The following is a 21852-nucleotide window of genomic DNA, read 5'->3' as shown; positions in this document are numbered from 1 at the left end:
TTTTGAAAATTCCATTTAAGAACCAAAGTTGTAAGGACAAGTAAACAATCTAAAAAATTTCTTGTTGGACCTCATAATTTTCATGTAGACTCTGAATTAATATTAAGTAAGAATTGGGCTTAGTCTCAATTACTGTGTAGAAGTTTTTGATATGCTTTCAGATATAATATTTTCTATATTCAGATAAAACAGTAAATTACTACATTATTATGCTTTTTTTAAGATTAAAATTCTTTACCATTTCCATGCTTCTAAATTTTTGTGTTTCAGAGTATTTTCAATGTCAGACTCAATATTTTGGTGAGAATTGTTTTTTTTATCCTAATGCTTTTTTTATGGTGTCTTTCCTGTTCTTTCTTATATTTTATTCATACAGTGCTTTACTTGAGTTATACACCTAATAAATTTTATTCTTTGAATTAGGGGCTGGCAAACTATAGCTGGTAGATCAAGTCTGGCCTTTCACCTGTTTTTGTAATCCAGGGACATATAATAGTCATTTGTTTATGTGTTATCTGTGATTGTTTTCACATTGCAAGGGCAGAGTTGAATAGTTAAGGCAGAGACCTTTGTGAGCCCACAAAGCCTAAAATGTTTAATATCTGACCTCTTACAGAAAAAGTTTGCTGACCCCTGTTTTAAAGTGCAGAGATTTAGTTTGGGGTACAGTCAGCTATTCCATAGAATGTTTTGGTATATACAAAAGCAATTCACTATTGGTAGATCCATTGAACCTTTATGGAGCTAAGCAATTAGAGTTTTCATGGGTGAGTGAGCTGGTTAATAATAGGAATATAAGTCAGGCACAGTGGTGCATGCCTATATTTCCAGCTATTCAGGAGGCTGAGGCAGGAGAATCTCAAGTTCAAGGACAGGAAGCAACTTAGTGAGACCCTATATCCAAAAATGGCCAGGGAGGGGGGTTCCAGGACATAGCTCCTGGTAGAGTTCCCCTAGGTTGAATTCCTAGTTGAATACCTTGAAAACAAAACCCCCAAGAATATAAAAAATAGTCTTTCATAGAATTAATAAATTAGTGTTATCAGAAGATCAGTTTCTTTTAGCCTGTATCCTTGATTGAGAAAACTTGACTAGATAATCTTTAAAAGGTGTCTTTTACTTTTGTGGTTCTAATGTTAGCTCAAATGTTAGCTCATTGTACATTGTTTTTGTTTTGAAAAGTACCTTGTAAATATTGGAAAACAAAAAAAAGGTTTTATTCTGAAATTTGTTACTTAATAAAACAAGCTCATTGCAGGGACCCCAAACTGTCCTTTGTAAACTAAGGCCAAATATTGCTTTTGAATTTGGGAGACTTAAAAAAAGTGAAAACAAGTATTTTTTTTTAATTAGCCTCTGCTTTACTTAAAAATATTTTAATATATTATACCTCTGACATTATTGTTTGTATTTTTATTCCTTTCTATGTTATATGAAAAACTTTTCAACACATGTAATTTGGTAAAATTTTCAGATTGTTATTTTTAATGTTCAGTAAAACTGAAAATTAAACATTTTTTTAATCTTAAGAATTCTTTTTTTTTTTTTTTTTTTAAAGAGAGAGTGAGAGAGAGAGAGAGAATTTTTAATATTTATTTTTTAGTTCTCGGCAGACACAACATCTTTGTTGGTATGTGGTGCTGAGGATCGAACCTGGGTCGCACGTTTGCCAGGCGAGCGCGCTACCGCTTGAGCCACATCCCCAGCCCAAGAATTCTTGCTAAAACATAGAAGGCAGTAAAACCATATGTTCTTTTCCAGTCTAAATAATCTAAATAATTCTGCTATGATATATATAATAGTTGCTTCATAATATTAGCTCCCTATTAGGATTTTCTGTGTCTGATATTGAAGTTCCAAGATTTAACGGATGACAGTACAGTAATTAAAAAATAATATTGTACATTCAATATTGTGTAAGTTTATTTTCTCTCTGGGCATTAATGTGTTTAAGTAGTCATTTTTCTAAAGTTTTGCATCTAGCATTGTAACAAACATAATTTTTGTCATAAATATTTTATTGGGTGCTTAAAAGTGAATTCCTAATAAAGAAATATAGTATATTCACATAATAGGATATTATGTTCAAACAGATGAAAACTGACTAGAGTAATTTGGATGAATGTTAGCAATATTATATTGAATGAAAAGATTATGTCCAAAAAGATTACATAAAATGATACCTTAGGGTTTTTTTTAGCAAGGAAAAAACAACTAAAAGTAAATACTCATCTTAGAAGCACATAAAAATAAAATTCAAAACAGTAAAAGCAAGAGAATGATAAACCTAGGCTTAAAGGAAAAAAATAAGGAGGAGAAGTTTTTTGGAGAAGAAAAAGATACAAGTTACTGTCAGTTTTCTAATTATTATGTTCTCAAGTGTTATACATAAATATATAAGTACAAAAGTGGGCCATGCATGGACCAATGATGAGAGTATCTAATGAACCAAAGATTATGATTAATCAAATTCACGTACCTGAGATTAATTAAAGACAAAGGTATGCAAGAATTGGACATTTGTACATATTTATTTAAAACAAATTTTAGCATATGACTTAGACAGTTGCTCTTGTGCTCAAACATGTTAACATTTTGATGTCTAATGTAAAGATTTTAGCTTTAAAAATGCCCATTAGCAGAACTATGGTATTATATTTAGCAACTATTATGATGCCATTTGGTAGTTTTATATAGGTATTATGTTATAGTAAATCTCATGTATTCTTGTTTGTGAAACTTTCCTTCCTCTATATAGAAGTTTCACAACTTGCACTTGACTAGTTAGTGAGAGTGTCAATTATGTTAACGAAACCTAAAGGGTTGATGTTTATATCTCCCTGTTGTGTAAGTTTACTTGCCCTTCCGTATTCATTTTTTGGTAATGTTTCATTGCAGATATGTAAATATTTTGTGCAGTCTTAACTTTTGCAATGATAATGTTAAATTAGATGAAATCCTGTTTCAAATAGGTTTTATCAGTAGTGTCCTAAGTGCACAGTTCCTGATCTGGTTTAATACTGCAGAGCCTTTAAGTTAAGCATTTTGAGAGCAGCTTCTGCCTTTCTTTTTCTTGTGACAGCGTGTTGCTAAAGCGCTTTTAGAAATCCTAGTACATCAACAGGGCTTTCCCTTTATTTTCTTACATTGCTCTAGTTTTTGTTTGTTTGTTTGTTGTTGTTTTTTTTTTTAACCAAAGCATTTTGCTCAGATTCATTTAATGCATGCAAGTATTCAAACATGAGTATCCATTTCTCACCAGTTGGTATGGTAGTAGCACTCAGCCCTCATCTAGTTTCAGAATGTATGCTTTACTTGAGTGCCATTGATGCATGTTTGTTGTTTGTTTATAGGTCCTATGCATAGTCAATTGGAATCCCTGAGCGACTCTTGGGCTCGCCTGAAACACAGCAGAGACTGGTTGTATAACTCCTCTTACTCCTTCGAGTCTGATTTTGACCTTACCAAGTCTTTGGGAGTTCACACATTGATTGAAAATGTTGTAAGCTTTGTGAGTGGAGATGTGGGGAATGCCCCAGGTTTTAAAGAGCCAGAGGAAAGTATGTCTACAAGTCCTCAGGCCTCCATCATTGCAATGGAACAACAGCAGTTAAGGGCGGAAGTAAGTCTTTGATATTTACTCTTCATTAGAGACTCTGGAAACTTACTGAACCACTAAGTGTACACTTCTAGGAAAAACTTTTCTTCTTCTATTTCTACCTGTCCCTTTCATTCACCTGAGATTTTTCTTTTTAAAATAGTACTGGGGATTGAACATAGGGGCACTGTATTCCTAAACTATTTCACAGCCTTTTTTATTATTTATTTTAAGATAGATCTTTGAAGTTGCTGAGGCTGGCCTCAACCTTGTTATTCTTGTACCTCAGCCTCCCAATTGCTGGGATTATAAGTATATCCCACCATGCCCAATGTCTCATCTGAGCCTTTTGACATCCTTTCTTAACTTAAAAAAACAAACAAACAAACAAAAACCAAAAACCAAACAAACAAAAAAACCCAAAACCAATATTTTCTTTGAATTGGACAAAAGTCCATTTTTTTAAGTTGTTATTTCCTAGAATAAAATACTGTAATCATAAGTCTTCACTGGTCTCCTAGAAATTAGGGTTAAATTGGCTGGTGACCATAGGGACCTGCCACTCATAGCTTCCATTTTTGACCCATTTGTTCCCATTTAAACTAGACCTCTAGTTTATATTAGAACCCCGTAATAATTGTTATAGGCAAAATCCACTGGTAACGGTAAAATTAGTGAGGAAAATTTGAAGGAGACACAGAATGTTTGCATAGATACAAAAATGATTCCCTCACACAAATATTTATTAATTTTTGTGGTTTTGACTGACCACAGATTCTTGATATTCCTTCCTCAACTAGATAGAGATTAATTCCCTCAACCCCATGCTCCAGGGTAGGCTGGACTTAGTGACTTTTTTCTAACAAAAAGTGTGGGAAAAGAAACAAATAACTTTATATTGCAGAAACCTGGAAGATATCTCCTTAACTAAGTAATCAAGATTAACATCTCCAAGCCTTGATGTGGTGGCACACACCTGTAATCTCTGCAACTCAGGAGGCTGAGGCAAAAGGATTACAAATTTGAGGCCAGCCTCAACAACTTACCTTTAAGCAACTTAGTGAGAACCTATCTCAAAATAAAAATAAAAGGTCTGGGAATGTGGCTCAGTGGTAGAGCACCCCTGGGTTCAATCCAAACCCTCCCCAAATATTATTAATAGGAGAAATAAGTCTTATTGCTATCATGTACCCTTAATATAAAATGAGAACATTTTAACTCTATGATTTTCTTACCCCAAATCCCTAACTGTAGTCTAATCATGAATGAAAATGAGGGAAAGCTAAATTTAGGGTCATCCTATAAGATACAGGAACAGTACTTCCAAACTGTCAAGTTCATGAAAAATAAGGAGAAAAAAGTGTGGGGAAAAAAGTGTGTCACAGACTAATGGAATCTTAAGAGGACATGACAACCAAGTGTAATGTGGTATTCAGATTGGATTCTGGAAAAGAAAAGTGGCATTAGGGGAATGAAGTCTAAATAAAGTCTGTAATTAATAGTATTATACCAATATTAATTTTGAACTTTTGACAAATGTACCAAAGTTATATAGAGTATTAGAAATAGGGAAGCAAGGGGAAGGATATACAGGAATTCCGTGTACCATCCTTATAACTCTTTTGCAAATCTAAAGTTATTTCAAAATAGAGTTTTAAATTTTCTTTTAAGAAGTGGAATAGGCTGATTGATTACTGTGGTGGATAGTCCAGTACAATGTAGGAAAGATAGAGGCAGAAGTTCAAGAGAACCACAGAGAAATCATTCAGAAACACTTCTAATTCTTGAGTTGAGGAAATAGTCATTCTGATTAACCTTGTTATTATCTACTTTACCTATTCTAATAATACTACCTTAAAGTTTTGAAACCTGGGTTTAATCCTTGCACCAAAATAACCAACCAGCCACCCAAATCTACTACTCTTATAGTCTCTTTTATACTGAAGTGTGTTTATAGAGATTTTAGAGATATCTTAATTAAAGAAAAAACCAACAATAATAAATGGAATAATAATAATAAATAATTATTATTCCTAGGAAATGTCAGACTTTTCTTTGTGCTAAATAATATGTTGTCAATGGCAAACAATTTTTTTTTTTTTATGTCTGAATTCAAGAAAAATCTCTAAAATATATTCTTTTCCTCAAGCTTCGTTTGGAGGCACTTCACCAGATCCTTGTTCTGTTGTCTGGGATGGAGGAAAAAGGTAGCATCTCACTGGTAGGAAGCAGGTCGAATTCAGGCTTTCAGTCGTCCACACTGCTCACATCTGTGAGATTACAGTTTCTAGCAGGGTGTTTTGGTTTAGGCACTGTTGGACACACAGGAGCCAAAGGAGAAAGTGGCCGCTTGCATCACTATCAGGTAGGTGACCCTTTAACAGTGTATTCAAATTTTAATTATCTTTTTATAAAGCCAATTTAATAATGTGAAACTTTGTGGTGTTTATAATTGAGATTTTAAAAATATCTTTTAAATTTTTAAAATATCCCATTGGTTTAAGTAGTGTGTTTGGGATTAAGTGAGCCATATTACTGTTGTACTTTCGGGTTCTTTCCCGGTTCAGTTTCATAAATATTTTTTTTAATTTATTTTTTATTAGTTGTTCAAAACATTACATAGCTCTTGACATATCATATTTCATACATTTGATTCAAGTGGGTTATGAACAACTAGATCTAAGTTGAGATAGAAGTTAGAGTTTGGGGGGGCTGGGAATGTAGCTCAGGCGGTAGCATGCTCGCCTGGCATGCATGCGGCCTGGGGGCCTGGGTTCGATCCTCAGCACCACATACAAATAAAGATGTGTGTCCGCTGAAAACTAAAAAAAAAAAAAAAAAAAAAAAAAGAAGTTAGAGTTTGGGAAGATGGGTTTCAGTAGTTTACATTTTAGATCTGATTATTTTACCTAGTTTCTCTGATTCCTTTTATAGTTTTTTAAAATGTAATCTTTATGTCATATTTAGAGGGGAAATTACTTTATGGGAGAGGAGAAGGATTATACAGAATCAAGAATTAGCAAGCACTTCCAGGTATGGTGGTGCATGCCTGTAATTTCAGTGACTCAGGCAACTGAGCCAAGAGGATTGCAAGTTTGAGGCTAGTCTCAGCAACTCAGAAAGGCTCTAAGTGAAAAAAAATTTTTAAATTAAATTTATTATAAGTCTTTCATATGCTGAAAGTACTTAAAACCACTATAGGGGGGCTGGGGTTGTGGCTCATGAAAGAGTGCTTGCCTAGCATGCGTGAAACACTGGGATCCATCCTCAGCATCACATTAAAAACTAAATAGGTCTGGGTTTGTGGCTTAGTGGTAGAGCACCTGCCCCGCATGTGCACGACCATGGGTTTGATCCTTAGCACCACATAAAAATACATAAAATAAAGGTTTTGTGTCCAACTACAATTAAAAAAGAAATATTTTTAAAAAACTAAATAAACAAAATAAAGGTATACACAATGGAATATTACTCAGCATTAAAAGAGAATAAAATAATGGCATTTGCAGGTAAATGGATGGAATTGGATAATATAATGCTAAGTGAAGTAAGCCAATCCCCCAAAACCAAATGCTGAATGTTTTCTCTGATATAAGGATGCTGATTCACAATGAGGATGGGTGGGGGGGAGCATGGGAGGAATAGGCAAACTCTAGATAGGGCAAAGAGGAGGGAGGGGAAGGGAGGGGGCATGGGAGTAGGAAAGATGGTGGAATGAGATGGACATCATTACCCTAAGTACACATATGAAGACATGAATGTTGTCACTCTATGTTGTGTACAACCAGAGATATGAAAAATTGTGCTCTATATGTGTAATATGAATCGAAATACTTTCTGCTGTCATATATAACAAATGAGAATAAATTAAAAAGAAAACCACTATAGGGCCCTGGAATAGACCTGGAATAAACATTATTACTTCTTGATGCAAAAAGCTATTATTGTGAGTATAAAACATGAATCTTTATATGTAATTCAGGATGGGATCAGAGCAGCTAAGAGAAATATTCAAATTGAAATCCAGGTGGCTGTGCATAAGATTTATCAACAGTTGTCTGCTACCCTGGAGAGAGCCTTGCAAGCAAATAAGCATCACATTGGTAAGTTAAATATAAGATGCAAGAATGCATTTTGGCCTGAGGTATGGTAGGTAGTTATGGTCTATATTTTATGTTTAATATTAGTAGGCTGACATTAAAAAATAAATATTTGAAAATGTAATGGTATTTTATATTAGTATTTACATTTGGAAAAAAATCATTTTAATAAATGCTTTGTTTACTTCAAAGGAGATTCTTAACTATCTCTCTCTCATTCTTTTTTAGAAGCCCAACAGCGTCTCCTTTTAGTTACAGTATTTGCCTTGAGTGTTCATTATCAACCTGTGGATGTTTCTTTGGCAATTTCCACTGGTCTGCTAAATGTATTATCACAGTTATGTGGCACAGACACCATGTTAGGACAGCCCTTGCAGTTATTGCCAAAGACAGGTGTTTCCCAGCTTAGCACAGCTTTGAAAGTGGCCAGTACAAGGTTGCTCCAAATTCTAGCAATCACTACAGGGTAAGTACTAAAATTTCTTGGTAGTATTACGTGGAGCTTTGTCTTTCTACATTTTTCACAATGTTTGCCATTCTGTGTTCTTACCACTTATTTTTTTGTTTCTTGTAGGACCTATGCTGATAAACTAAGTCCCAAGATAGTTCAATCCTTGTTGGATCTACTTTGTAGTCAGTTGAAGAATTTGTTGTCCCAAACTGGTGTACTACTTATGGCCTCTTTTGGAGAAGGGGAAGGAGAAGAGGGTGAAGAAGAAGAAGAAAAAAAAGTTGATTCCAGTGGAGAAACCGAGAAGAAAGATTTCAGAGGTATCATAAGCCTTTTTCTCTGTCATTACTTAACAAATATTAATTGAAACTTCTTTGTGTGCATGTGATGAGAATGTAGACTTCCTTCCATTGTAGGTTATGAAAAGATTTTTATTTGTTCATTTATAAACCCCTTTTCTCTCCAAATATGTATGTTTTAGATGAGCTTCTGATTGAACCTCCTTAGAGTCTATTCACTCTGCTGTTGCAACCTACTGCCTTTACACTAGGTTTAGCCATTCCTTGGCTGTCCAGGCTCAGAATCTAGATTTTTAGTGACCAATTTCCCCCAGGTTAAGTATTGCCTAGTGGGAGATGGTGTGGGATTGGGGGTGGGAGGAGGTAGACTCAGATATTTTCTTATCCTTTGACCCTGACATACTCTTTTTCACCATAGTCCTACCCTAAATGGTTCCTTGGAATTAGGGGTTAGATATTGGGTGCTGGGTTAAAATCAGAGATTGTTTTCCCCCCCAGCTTCTCTATTCTCTAATAGAATTCTTCAACATATTTGATTGCTGACATATTATTTACTCACAGTTTCATAGCAAACACTATTTTAGAAGAACTTATAGATGACATACATCATTTATATAACTAAAGGAATAAAGGTCAAAAATTGTCATTTATTAAAAAATGATTGTAAATCTACCATGACTCATTACCATAACAACTCTGGGAGTCCTTAAAATTCTTTTTTTTTTTTTTTTTTTTTTTTGTTTCAAACTGTACTGGAGATTGAACCCAGGGTCTCAAACATGCTAGGAAGAGCTCTACTATGGAGCTATAGCCCAAGTCCTTATTTTATTTTGAGATATTTTAAGATCCCCAGACTGGCTGTGAACTTGTGATCCTTCCTCCTCAGCCTCCTGAGTACCTAGGATTATAGGTATGTGTCACTATTCCTGGCTTTTTTAAGTCCTTTCTAGATTAGGTAGATAGACAGAGGGAAGCAGCCAGTTAGTTAACCATTCTCTTCCCCAATTCTATCAATTGTCAAATAAGATTAATTATCTCTCTGAAGATTGCTGTGAAGATTCAATAACCTAATACATGTAAAGCAGTGTCTGGGACATTGTGAAAGCTCAGTGGATATTAATTTTAGTATTGGAATATGATAATAAATAATATTAGAAATTAAATAGAAATGCTCTTTAAATCATTAATATTGTTGTTGATTTATGGGCAGATAGAAAGAGGAAATACCCTTGGGTTGCAAAATGATAAAGCCTTAGCTCTGACCTCGTGGACTTTCCAGGGTACAGAGGGAGGCAAGCTTGTAAACAGGTAATTATAGTGTATTACAAGATATTCAAAAGAAATATTTAAATTTCAGAAGTCAGAATGTAGGAGGATATTAAAAGTTAAGGACCAGTTTTTCAGTTTCAAAGGCTAATCCATGGCAAGCTCCTTTTTTCTGTTGATATACTGTTATAGTCCTTACACAAAGAGCTATGAGAAAGTGAAAGCAAGGTTTTCCTGCCTCCACCTGCTTTCCTGAGATCCAGTGAAGGAGAAAGGGTTGTTAAGGTAACAGGTTCTATTTTATTGCTGAGTAATATTCCATTGTGTATATATACCACATTTTCATGTACTGAAGGGCATCTAGGTTGGTTCCACAGTTTAGCTATTATGAATTGTGCTGCAATAAACATCATTACCCTAAGTACATGTATGAAGACACAAATGGTATGAATATACTTTGTATACAACTAGAGATATGAAAAATTGTGTTCTATATGTGTAATATGAATTGTAATACATTCTGCTGTCATATATAACAAATTCAAATAGAAAATTTAAAAAATAATTTAAAAAAACAGGTTCTCACCAGTCTGTGCTGAGTCCTGCACAAGAAAGAAGATATGCAGATACTTAGCCTATAAAGCCTACATAAAACTGGATCCTTCCATGTCCAGTAAAGAGAGAAACAGTTCTTTTGTGACTGAATCTTAGCGTGTGTGACAGAGTTCGTGTCCCTTTCTCTCAGTTATCCTAGCTAGAAGGTCATTGGATCCTTTCGTATTTATGGAGACAACTAGGTGTAAGACTGACTTTAGTCAGCAGGGGCTAGCCATTCAGAGGCAGGCTGCCTAGATATTAATAAGCTCCAATCTTTCTAAATAAAATAATTAAAAGGAAGGTATAGCCTTCATTTAAAATGTAGTATTGACACTGAAACACAAACTATATCATCAGATTTTATTGACCAGCTTTATATTTAAGGTCTCCAGGCTTACGTTTTATTCCAGAAATACTTTCTGGCAGTAGGAGGTAGAATGCAGACTTCATAAAGGGATTTACCCAGGGCCCTCTGCTGAGAGAGAAGTCTTCATAAAAGAGGTAGCTTTTTAACTGGATCTTGAAGGAATGTATAGGGACAAGCTTGGAGTGAGACATGTGGATAACTGGGGCAGGTTAATACTTTTGTATTTTTCAAACTAATACAAAAAAATATTCACTTAACATTTGGGTAAAGAAGAGGCAGGGTTCTATTTGGAGGAAATAGAGAGAAGAGTTTGTGGGTTTTTTTTTTCTCTCTAATTATCCTCAGCACTTTATTCCTGTCATAGCCTTGCATACCTACCTCAGCAAACAAAATTTCTTCTATTAGTTGGATGCATCTTCCCATGAGAGTAGTTTACTTATCCTCTGTTGTCACCATAGCATGCCCCTTGGCAGGAGTCTATCTCCATGACAAGTGACTTGTCAGTGAGTTCTTTAATTCAGCATGTCAGAATCTTCCTGAAAGTTTTATATATATAAAGCATATTATACATACTATATGTATATAAGTGATATTTTATATATATTCTTATCTTCAAATTGTTTTAATTTTCCATGTTTTATTATCCCTTGGAGATGGCCATTCTGGCACACTTTTGATTCTATCTCTGTATGAGACTTTGACAGTCTGAGAAAGTGTGAAAGGTGTGTGTGATAAGAAAATGTGGTGTGATACAGGAAGGGAAGATAGTTTTCTATGGCTTCAGAGTGACAAAAGAGAGACTTGTGCTGATGCCATGGAGAAACTGAGAAGATTGGTTGTTTAAGGCAAGATTGTGTGAAAGGTCTTATACATAGAGTTTGCTCTCAGGCAAAGTAGACTAAGGCTTAGGGATGTGTTTCTTTGTAGAATTTCAGAACAGAAAATCTTTTATTAAAGATGTGATAATTTGGTTGGGGAAGGGAAGCAAGGGTTTTTTTTTGAAAGTGTAATTAAAATTGTGAACTTCCTTCCTAATTCACACACACACACACACACAAAACACACACACACACACACACACTTTTTCATACAAATTCACAGATCATTGTTCTCAAAATTTCATCTAGCAGAACTCTAGATTTGGGTAGGGAGCCATCGTTTTTTAGAGTACCACTTTTTAAAAAATGGGATAACAAGTATATATACACATTCTAGCATGCTCATTCTTTTTGTACACTGATGTAAAAGATATTTCATTTGGCTTTTTTTTTGTTTTTAAACTTATCTCTATTCTAGTCTTTAAATTTTCAAAAATCATTAGCTTACTGAAAACCTAGATTATGAATCAGATTTGTGCATAGTGCAATACAAATACAAGCTCTGTTAGATATCACTAGTTCCTGTTAACTTTTGGTTATGATGTAAACTTGTTTCTTCATTTTCAGCTGCTCTTAGGAAACAACATGCAGCTGAACTCCATCTAGGGGATTTCTTAGTTTTTCTTCGAAGAGTTGTGTCTTCAAAAGCAATTCAATCAAAAATGGCTTCCCCAAAGTGGACAGAGGTGCTTCTAAATATAGCATCTCAGAAGTGTTCTTCAGGTATGTGCCCCCTGGCCTCTATTTTAGAATATTTTCATATATCACATGTATTTTATTAAGAGAACACTAGATTTTAACAACATTGGACATTCAACCTTGATTTCAGAGCTTTTCTTTCTCATTTGATTGAAAGAAAGCTCCAGTTACAAGTGTAAAAAATGATAGAAAATGAATAATAAAAAGTGGCACTGGAGGGGCCTGGGGTTGTGGCTCATCGGCAGAGCACTTGCCTAGCACATGCGAGGCCCTTGGTTCGATCCTCAGCACCACATAAAAATAAATAAATCAAGTGAAAATATTGTGTCATCTACAATTAAAAAGTGAATAAATATTTTTTTAAAAAGTGGCACCTGAGAAAATTGTGGATTTAATCTAAAAAGCTGATTTTATTTGTGCAGATGGTAAAATATTCTAAAAATATGTGATGAACATACTGTTTAATATATAATTTGGTATAGGTTCTGATCTCATTTTTTGTATCTGTCCATTTTCTCTTATCATGATGTGATTTCAGTTACCTTGGTTATGCCTTATGAATGTTTGATATCTATGATAGTTCTATACAATAAGTTTAATTACTAGTTCTTAGTCTAAAGTCTGGTCTATGTACATAGATTATTGACAGGCCTTTCCTAATCTGATTTGTTTTTTAATTGTGATAAATATGCATAATATAAAATTTACCATTTTGACTATTTAAGTGTACAATTCAGTGACATTAAGTATCTTAGCAATTTTTTACAACCATCACCACTCTTCATTTCCAGATCTTTTTCATGATCTTTAGTGTTTTAAATATGCCAAAACATAACATAACATAATGATGGTCCACAATATGTGTTATTTTACATGTTTATATTCTCACCATAGATTTTCTTAATTAGTATAACTTACAACAGTTTTTTTCCTTTAGTAAGATGAAGTTTATATTGTAAAATCCTAAAACATAAAACTCATATATTTATTTATTTTAAACTGGTTTTATTATAGTTATGTGAATTGTTTAAAGTACATATTTATGCATCAGTATTCCATCTCTACTTTGGCTATCTTTAGAAAAGTACAAACTGCTTACTCTCCATTAATTCTAGCAATCTCTTTGAAACAGTCAAGGCATGAACCTAGGGAGAGGCAATGGGAGGGTACAAATAAACAAAAACTTTAGAGATTCACAGACATGTTTAAAATTCTGCCTCTACTTGGCAAATTATTACATTCTCTGATCCTATTTCCTCATCAGTAAAATGAGACTACAGGTCAGGGTCCATGAGGATTAATGGAGTAAAAATGTGTGAAATACATAGTATAGTGCCTGGCATGAGTGGTTATTACAGTGCTTTCCGTGTGTGTGTGTGTGTGTGTGTGTGTGTGTGTGTGTAAACATGATATTTATATGCATTAATGGGTATAGTATGGGTTCAGAATTCATTTGATGACAGGTTTAAGTGACGTTCATTCCACTTATAAATGCTTAGCTGTCTCAGGGATTTTTTCCAAGGAGATCATTTTAACTTTGAATTTAAGTCACATTGATAATAAGCAAACATCTTTTTTTCCTCTAGGTATTCCTCTAGTTGGTAACTTAAGAACAAGGCTACTTGCACTTCATGTTCTTGAAGCTGTGCTACCAGCTTGTGAATCTGGAGTAGAAGATGACCAAATGGCTCAGGTTTCTATTTTTAAAGTTAATAGAAAATATTTTACATGTTTGCAACATTATTCACTTCAAATCTAAACTTATATACAGCCTTTCTAGTTATAAATGTGTCATTTATTCAGTAGCATAACTTTCACTTTTAACATTGCTTTCTCTGTTATTTCACTTTTAAGGAAGAGAAAGAGAAATTATGAAGTGTGATAAGTAGAGGGATTAGGAATAACTTTAATATCAAAAGGAAAGGACAGTATGTAGAGTGTCTTACTAGGTTGGGCCTTTAGAGAGCGAAATGTGTGAGGTTGTATAGCTTTATCAGGTGTCCGTATATAATAAGGCAACATAAAGCCTATGTAAACTACTTTCTAGTGTGTCAATGATCTTTCTAAAAGTATATATTTAACTTATAACCACCCAAAATAGCTGCTAGACATTGATATAATCAAACTAGACATGACTTAATATTATAGTTACATCTTTTCTAAAAATACTTAAAATTACTCTTTATAAATTTCATTATCTTTTTTTCCTTCAATAAAACAGGTAGTTGAGCGCCTGTTTTCCCTTCTATCGGATTGTATGTGGGAGACTCCCATTGCTCAGGCCAAACATGCTATTCAGATAAAGGAAAAAGAACAAGAAATAAAATCACAGGTAAGTGATTCTTTCAAAAAGTTTTTTTTTTAGACAGCACAAAGGAATATCCTGTCACCTATCTGTGATGCAGAGTCTTCTATGGGACTTTGCTCTATTGTTTATTCCATTTTTCTCTTTCTCCATTCTGTCTCCTTCTCTACAAATGGAGAAGGAGACAGAATGGAGAAAGAGAAAATGGCCTGTCTTTCATTCCCACCCTCCCAAATCACATTTTTTATCCATGAAGCTTTCTTTATCTTCTTTCTTATCCTTCAGTAGTAAGCTTATGCCACTTCCTTGCTTTTTATCTCTTTTTATCTCTTGTTTATATTGCAACCATATGCAAAGAGTAGATGCTTAATAAATGCTTATTGAATGAATTTAGGCCCTCCCTATTCTTTACCTGAACTCTTGCAGCAATTCCCTGATTATTCTCTTTGCCTTCCTTATATACACCCCTGGTAAAATGATATTGATAAAGTGCTCATCTGATCACAGATCCTTATGTAAGTCATTTGTGCTAGTTCAAACTTAATGTGACTTATAGGGCCTTTCATGATTTTGTTTCTTCTCTTTGTGGGCTTATTTTCTGTCATTCTTATCCTCTGAACATTCCATTCTGCTTGCAATGATTTTAAATCATTGAATTCTGTGACACCTCCATGCCTTGGCACATGCTATATACACTGCCTGAAGAGCCTTTCTCTTCTTTGGTCATCTGCTTCATGACTTTTTTTATGGTATTGGGGATTGAACCCTGGGTGCTTTACCACCACCAAGTTACATTCCTAGCCCTATTTAATTTTTTATTGTGAAACAGGATCTTTGGGGCTGTTGTGGCTCGGTGGTTGAACGCTTGCCTAGCATTGTGCGGGGCGCTGGGTTCGATCCTCAGCACCACATAAAAAGTAAATAAGTAAAATAAAGTTACTCTGTCCAACTACAACTAAAAACATAAAAAAATAAAGTTAAAAAGAAAAAATAGGGTCTTGCTAAGTTGCTTAAGGCCTCACTAAATTGCAGAGGCAGCTTTGAACCTGAATGTCTGGGATTACAGGCATGTGATATCATACCCAGCATTTAATGTGTTTTCATCATTCAGGTGTCAACTCAGAAGCCACTCTCTTTTAATACTTCCGTTTCTTTCTGAAGCATGGTTAGATACTTATACATGTATGTTTCTACTATACCTAACATGTAACTTTTGTTATTTTCTTACTGCAATACTTACATCATTTGTCTCTCTATCCCCTAATGGAACAATAACCTCTTGATTGGCAGGAACATGTCCTTACACAGTAACTGGTATTTGGTAGATAATAAATATTTGTGGCATAAAAGAGTCATAGAATTTAATAGAGATCTGGTTTACTTCAAAATACTGAACCAGCTTCCTTTCTTGTAGAAGCAAGGAGAATTGGAGGAAGAAGATGAGAATCTTCCCATACAAGAAGTATCTTTTGACCCAGAGAAAGCCCAGTGTTGCATAGTGGAGAATGGACAGATTTTAACTCATGGCAGTGGAGGAAAAGGATATGGCTTGGCATCAACTGGAGTAACTTCTGGATGCTATCAGTGGAAGGTACATAGAATTTTAAGCATTTGTTAGCCTTTTGTATTTTGGTCCCTTTTCCCCAAGATGTTAAAAAGAAAAAAAAAATATGTGGAAGGACTTTCAAATCATTTTGTAAACGATGTTCTATCAATATGTAAGGTGTTATCATAAATGGAAACCAGAAGTGGTTGGACTTATCATTTTCAAATTTTTTAGGTAACTTACCTTTCACAACAAATTAGTACCTCATCTGCTGTTTCATACAGTGTGTAACTCCATAGCCACCCAGGCACTAGAATTTGTTTTTTTTCCACTCCTTTTCTTTATTTTTCCCAAATAATGCTCTAACTCTATTATTTTGAGGGTTGTTCTAGTAATCTCGCTGCTACCACTGTGTCAAAGGTCCCCAAGACCACCCTCATATTTAGACATTCACTAGGAGAATTCTTAAGATTTAGCATATAGTTGTTCTCATAATTGAGATTTAATATAATGATGTAGTAAGGATATGTAACCTTATGATAAGGGAAGAAAAAGACAGGTACTGTATGGAAGAATCATGTGCTGGCTTTTTTATGTTCTGTCCCTCCCTCAGCAAAAAAAATGCAGCAAGCAACATGTATGTGTTGTTTCAAAGGAATCCCCATTAGAGACTCAGAGCCCAAGGTTTTTCTGAGGACTGGTTATATTTGTCATATTTTACCTGATGTACCAAAATTCTAGACTCCAAAAAGGAAAGTTGGTGTTCAGTGTAAACCACATTGTTTTTTTTCAAATGCTGTAGGCCCATGAGCAACCTTTTCATTTAAAAAAGTTTGTATCAGTGTAGGAAACTATTTACAGTTGATTTCACAGATACTAGCCAAGGATTGCTATTGCAGTCAGGCCTTTTTATTTTTTATTTTTTTCTTTTTATTTATACAGAATAGTAGAATGTATTTTGGCAGGATATACATACATAAAGTATAACTTATAATATTAGGTTCCCACTCTTGTGGTCATACATGATGTGGAGTTACACTGGGTAGTGTATACAAATATGAGACTAGGAAAGTTATGACCAATTAATTCTGTCTTTCCTATTCCCCTCTCCCATTCCTTTCCTTTTGTTACCTAATCTATTTGTGTAGTCTAATCTATTTCTATTATTCCTCTCCCCAACTTCCCTTGTTTTGGGTTAGCATCCACAAATCAGAAAGAACATTTGGCCTTTTTGCAGGGGGAGGGGGGGATTAGTTTATTTCACTTAGCATGATATTCTCTAGTTCCATCCATTTAACGGCAAATGCCATAATTTCATTTTTCTTTATGGCTGAGTAATATTCCATTGTGTATATATACCACATTTTCTTTATCCATTCATCTGTTGAAGGACACAGAAATAATTTAAAACATTCTACAAGGTAAAAAATGAATTTCCTGGACATCATTACCCTAGGTACATGTATGAATGCACGAATAGTGTGACTCTACTTCATGCAAACAGAGAAGTGAAAAATTCTGCACCATTTGTGTAAAATGAATTGAATAGCTTTCTACTCTGGCGTATAACTGATTAGAATTATTAAATAAATTTTAAAAAATAAAATATTGTGAGGACCTCAAAGAGCTTTTATTTACATGAGTTATATTTATCAATAATTATAATGTTAAAATTAAAATAGAAAAATCTTAAAATAGTTGTTGAAAATGATAATAGTATATGTTTACTGACATTGATTTTTTGTAAAAATTAGAATAAAATTTTATTCTAGAATAAAAATTTGAATGAGGAAAAAAGAATGAATTTCCTTTAAAATCTTCATAAACTGATGAATTTATTTCATTTTCAAGTTATTTCTACTTAGGTGGGAAAGAAAGTTAATAAAATTCTCATAGGGCAAATATATTGTTTATAAACATAATCTTTTGGTTTTGGTTTATGCAGTTAATAGCATACAAACAGATTTTTTTTTTAGTACTAATGAGTATTATAACATTTATTTTAGTTTTACATTGTGAAGGAAAACAGAGGTAATGAAGGCACATGTGTCGGAGTTTCTCGTTGGCCAGTACATGACTTTAACCACCGTACCACCTCAGATATGTGGCTTTATAGGGCCTACAGTGGTAACCTCTACCACAATGGAGAACAAACACTGACGTTGTCCAGCTTTACTCAAGGAGATTTCATTACCTGTGTATTAGACATGGAAGCCAGGACTATTTCCTTTGGGAAAAATGGAGAGGTACTGAAACCTACTCATAAACTTTTTTTCCTTCAAATTTACAGTTAATTATTCAAGTGCTAATTATCTAGTGTATAGATTATCTACTTTCTTCTTCCTTGTCTTTAATACTTTCTCTTTTTATTCTTACAAGCACCAAACTAACAACAGAAATGTGTTAAATCCCAGTAAGATTTTTGAAACAAATGAATAAATTAGAATCATTTATTATATGTGGAATTTCCTTGGTAGTTGCAATTTGGCTATAGTAACTTTTGTTTTGTCTCCTAAGGCTTTGTATTTTAATGTGGTTAGATGTTATCAATTTAAAAATATTTTTGTTTCCTTGTTCTTTCCCTCACTTCTGTCACACTCTAGGAACCTAAATTAGCTTTTGAAGATGTGGATGCAGCAGAGTTGTACCCATGTGTAATGTTCTATAGTAGCAACCCAGGTGAAAAGGTAATGAAGCCTCAAAACCTTTATATTTAAGTATGAAGGTTATTTGTTTTCTTATTAAATTTTTAGCATCAGGTAGAGTTTATAAGTATAAATAAGCTGTTTATACCATTAAGAGTACTGACCCATATAATTCATTCTTATAGAATGAGGTTAAATACTTTTAGAAATTATCTTTACAGTAAGACACAATTTGATATTCTGGTTAGTTGGATATAGTGAATCAAATTTTTAAATTTATGTGCAACTATGGTAATTATAGGAACTAAATTAGGGATAATGTGGCTCATTGGCAATTATGGACATGAGAGAAATCTAGAAATAATCTTAAATGTGATAGGATGCCACTAGCTGAGTAATAGAAATTCCAGTTATGATAGAGAGCTACCTTTTATTAATTCACCTGGGGGAGCTCTCAAACGTTATAGATAGTATAAATTTGAAACTTTTGAGAAAAAAATTAAAAGGGATCCCTTCTGACTGAAACCTTTTTATTCTCCTCATCTCAAATCTAGACAGAGATCAACCTTTCTTTGGTCTCCCTGTACTGATAGACAAAATTTTTTTTTTCTTGCTCCATCCTTTACTGTAGGATGGAGGTGACTTAGGTTTGTTCTCAAGAATTTTTAGTTATTTTATAGTAATAAGTTTACAAATTAGGTAAATTGGAGGACCCTAACCGTGAAAGTTACTTTTTATTCTATGCTTTAAAGTATATTTTAAAAATAATTTACATTTAAAAAATTAAATTTCCATGAGTTATGATTTAAAGCTAGCTCTTCACAAGACAAGGGAACTACTTCTAGAATAGGTAGGCAATAAAAATTGAACTGGAGATGAAGTAAACAGGCCTCCTAGTACCTGATATTATCCCTTGTCCTGATTATATTATTGTATCCCAAAATAGGTTCTGGCATGTTCTGCTGAGAATTATGGTCATGGTGCTTTCCAGTAGCAAGGAACCTTGAAAAAATTTATTCAACCTTAGATTAGGTAACAATCAAGTTATTCTATCTGGAAGGTTTTTTGTGACAAACTTCAGAATCTCTGAGAAAAACAATACTAATAATAGTTAACCTTTTTTTTTTTCAAACATTTATAGTGTACCTGGCACTGTACTGATAAGCACTTTATGTGCATAGTTTAATTTAATTTATTTATTTATCTATTGTGGTACTGGGGATTGAATCCAGGGACAGCTGGCCTCAGCCTCCTGAGTCACTGGGATTATAGGCATGTACTTCCATGGCCAGCTCATATTATTTTTAAAGTAGTGTAGGAGGCCAGTACGATTATTTGTGCCATTTTTTTCAGATGTAAAACTGAGGCTTAAAGAGATTAAATAATTTCCCAAGATTATGTAGAATTAAGATATTAATTGAAGTCTCAGTCCTCTCTTCCAGTTTGTAGTGTATGTCCAGATTGGAACTATCCCAGTTGTATAGATTTAAAATTTTATCTTTGTTCCCCTTGAACAATATAAAAGATAGTTCTAGGACACATTATTATTCTGGAGTCTTGATAATGAGAACTGGTGTATACTCCAGACTTTTGTGAACTAAATTAATTCAGTTACATATATCCATCTTTTTAGTGGTCCTACCAGGTCTGTAATTCACAGGCTACAAGAGATTTAAATGACAGGGCAGTTTATTACAGAGTACCATACTGCTAGTAACTTCAGTAGGTCTGCAACATTTCCTCTTTGTTGTGAGCCAGTTGGTATATTACATGTGTAGTAGGTGATCAAACACTAGTTCCACATGGAATTCCATGTGCTAGAATTTATAGTTACAACAGTTAAGGAAACCTATTGATATCACATATGTTCCACCCTCTTTTCTTTTATATAGGTGAAAATTTGTGATATGCAGATGCGAGGCACACCACGGGACTTACTTCCAGGAGACCCCATTTGTAGTCCAGTAGCAGCAGTGCTAGCTGAGGCCACTATTCAACTTATCCGTATCCTTCACCGAACAGACCGTTGGACTTACTGCATTAACAAAAAAATGATGGAAAGGCTACATAAAATTAAGATATGTATTAAAGAGTCAGGTCAGAAGCTAAAGAAAAGCCGCTCGGTTCAGAGCCGAGAGGAAAATGAAATGAGAGAGGAGAAGGAGAACAAAGAGGAAGAGAAAGGTAAACATAATAGACATGGCCTTGCTGACCTCTCAGAGCCACAGCTGAGGACTCTTTGCATAGAGGTGTGGCCAGTTCTGGCAGTGATAGGAGGAGTTGATGCTGGTCTTAGAGTTGGAGGTCGGTGTGTTCACAAGCAAACTGGGCGCCATGCCACGCTGCTGGGAGTGGTCAAAGAGGGTAGCACGTCTGCCAAGGTCCAATGGGATGAAGCAGAAATTACCATCAGGTATGATCTGTTGAGTTAACACTTTTAGCAAATGAATATTTAATAATGAAACGGGACTTTTCCCATGGACAGTAAGTATAATCACTGTATTTTAGATGAATTGCTGGTTGAGTTTTTAAAAATATTTTTTCCATACAGCTAACTATTGGTACTATGATTTTATAAAGGAAAAAAATTTCCAAACCCATGTTCTTTGAAATACTAGTGATTCATCAAATATTTTTGCTGGGCACTGTGGTGCATGCCTATAATACCAGTGACTTGAGAGATTGAGACAGGAGGATGGCAAGTATGAGGCCAGCTTCAGCAATTTAGCAAGACTTTGTCTTAAAATAAAAGAGGGTGTAGCTCAGTGGTAGAGTACCCTTAGGTTAAATCCCCAGGAATAATAATAATAATAATAATAAGAAGAAGAAGAAGAAGAAGAAGAAGCATAGTTTTTTGTTTTATTCTTTTTTTTTTTTTTTTGGTGAAGAAATGGTAATATCCCTAGTTAGGTTTAATTGGAATCCTTCTTTCTGTTTTTCATTTGGTTTTCTGCCTTTTTTGGTGACAGATGGAGTACTGGAAATCAAACCTGGGTCTTTTGCTTGCTAGGCAAACACTGTACAACTGAACTACATGTCCAGTCCAGTTTCCTGCTTTTTGGTCATTTCTACTATACTGGGATAGTAAAAAGCAAGCCAGC

At 34.2% G+C, this 21852-nt stretch overlaps 1 protein-coding gene across 1 annotated transcript in view; it reads left to right on the top strand.

Annotated features, from left to right (window-relative positions):
* Herc1 (HECT and RLD domain containing E3 ubiquitin protein ligase family member 1) overlaps window positions 1–21852 on the top strand; it is a 191842-nt gene that overhangs the window by 110360 nt on the left and 59630 nt on the right. The window contains exons 26-37 of the mRNA XM_026384846.2: window positions 3354–3622; window positions 5748–5963; window positions 7581–7701; window positions 7927–8164; window positions 8273–8469; window positions 12124–12279; window positions 13842–13948; window positions 14477–14587; window positions 15975–16151; window positions 18113–18352; window positions 18710–18793; window positions 20644–21164. Coding sequence (XP_026240631.2) covers window positions 3354–3622; window positions 5748–5963; window positions 7581–7701; window positions 7927–8164; window positions 8273–8469; window positions 12124–12279; window positions 13842–13948; window positions 14477–14587; window positions 15975–16151; window positions 18113–18352; window positions 18710–18793; window positions 20644–21164 — 2437 coding nt within the window. The remainder of the gene's footprint in view (window positions 1–3353; window positions 3623–5747; window positions 5964–7580; window positions 7702–7926; window positions 8165–8272; window positions 8470–12123; window positions 12280–13841; window positions 13949–14476; window positions 14588–15974; window positions 16152–18112; window positions 18353–18709; window positions 18794–20643; window positions 21165–21852) is intronic.

Source organism: Urocitellus parryii, chromosome 6 (assembly GCF_045843805.1).
Source record: "Urocitellus parryii isolate mUroPar1 chromosome 6, mUroPar1.hap1, whole genome shotgun sequence".
Lineage (NCBI taxonomy): Eukaryota > Metazoa > Chordata > Mammalia > Rodentia > Sciuridae > Urocitellus > Urocitellus parryii.
The sequence above is the reverse complement of the archived record's forward strand: the minus strand, read 5'-3'. Positions and strand labels throughout refer to the sequence as shown.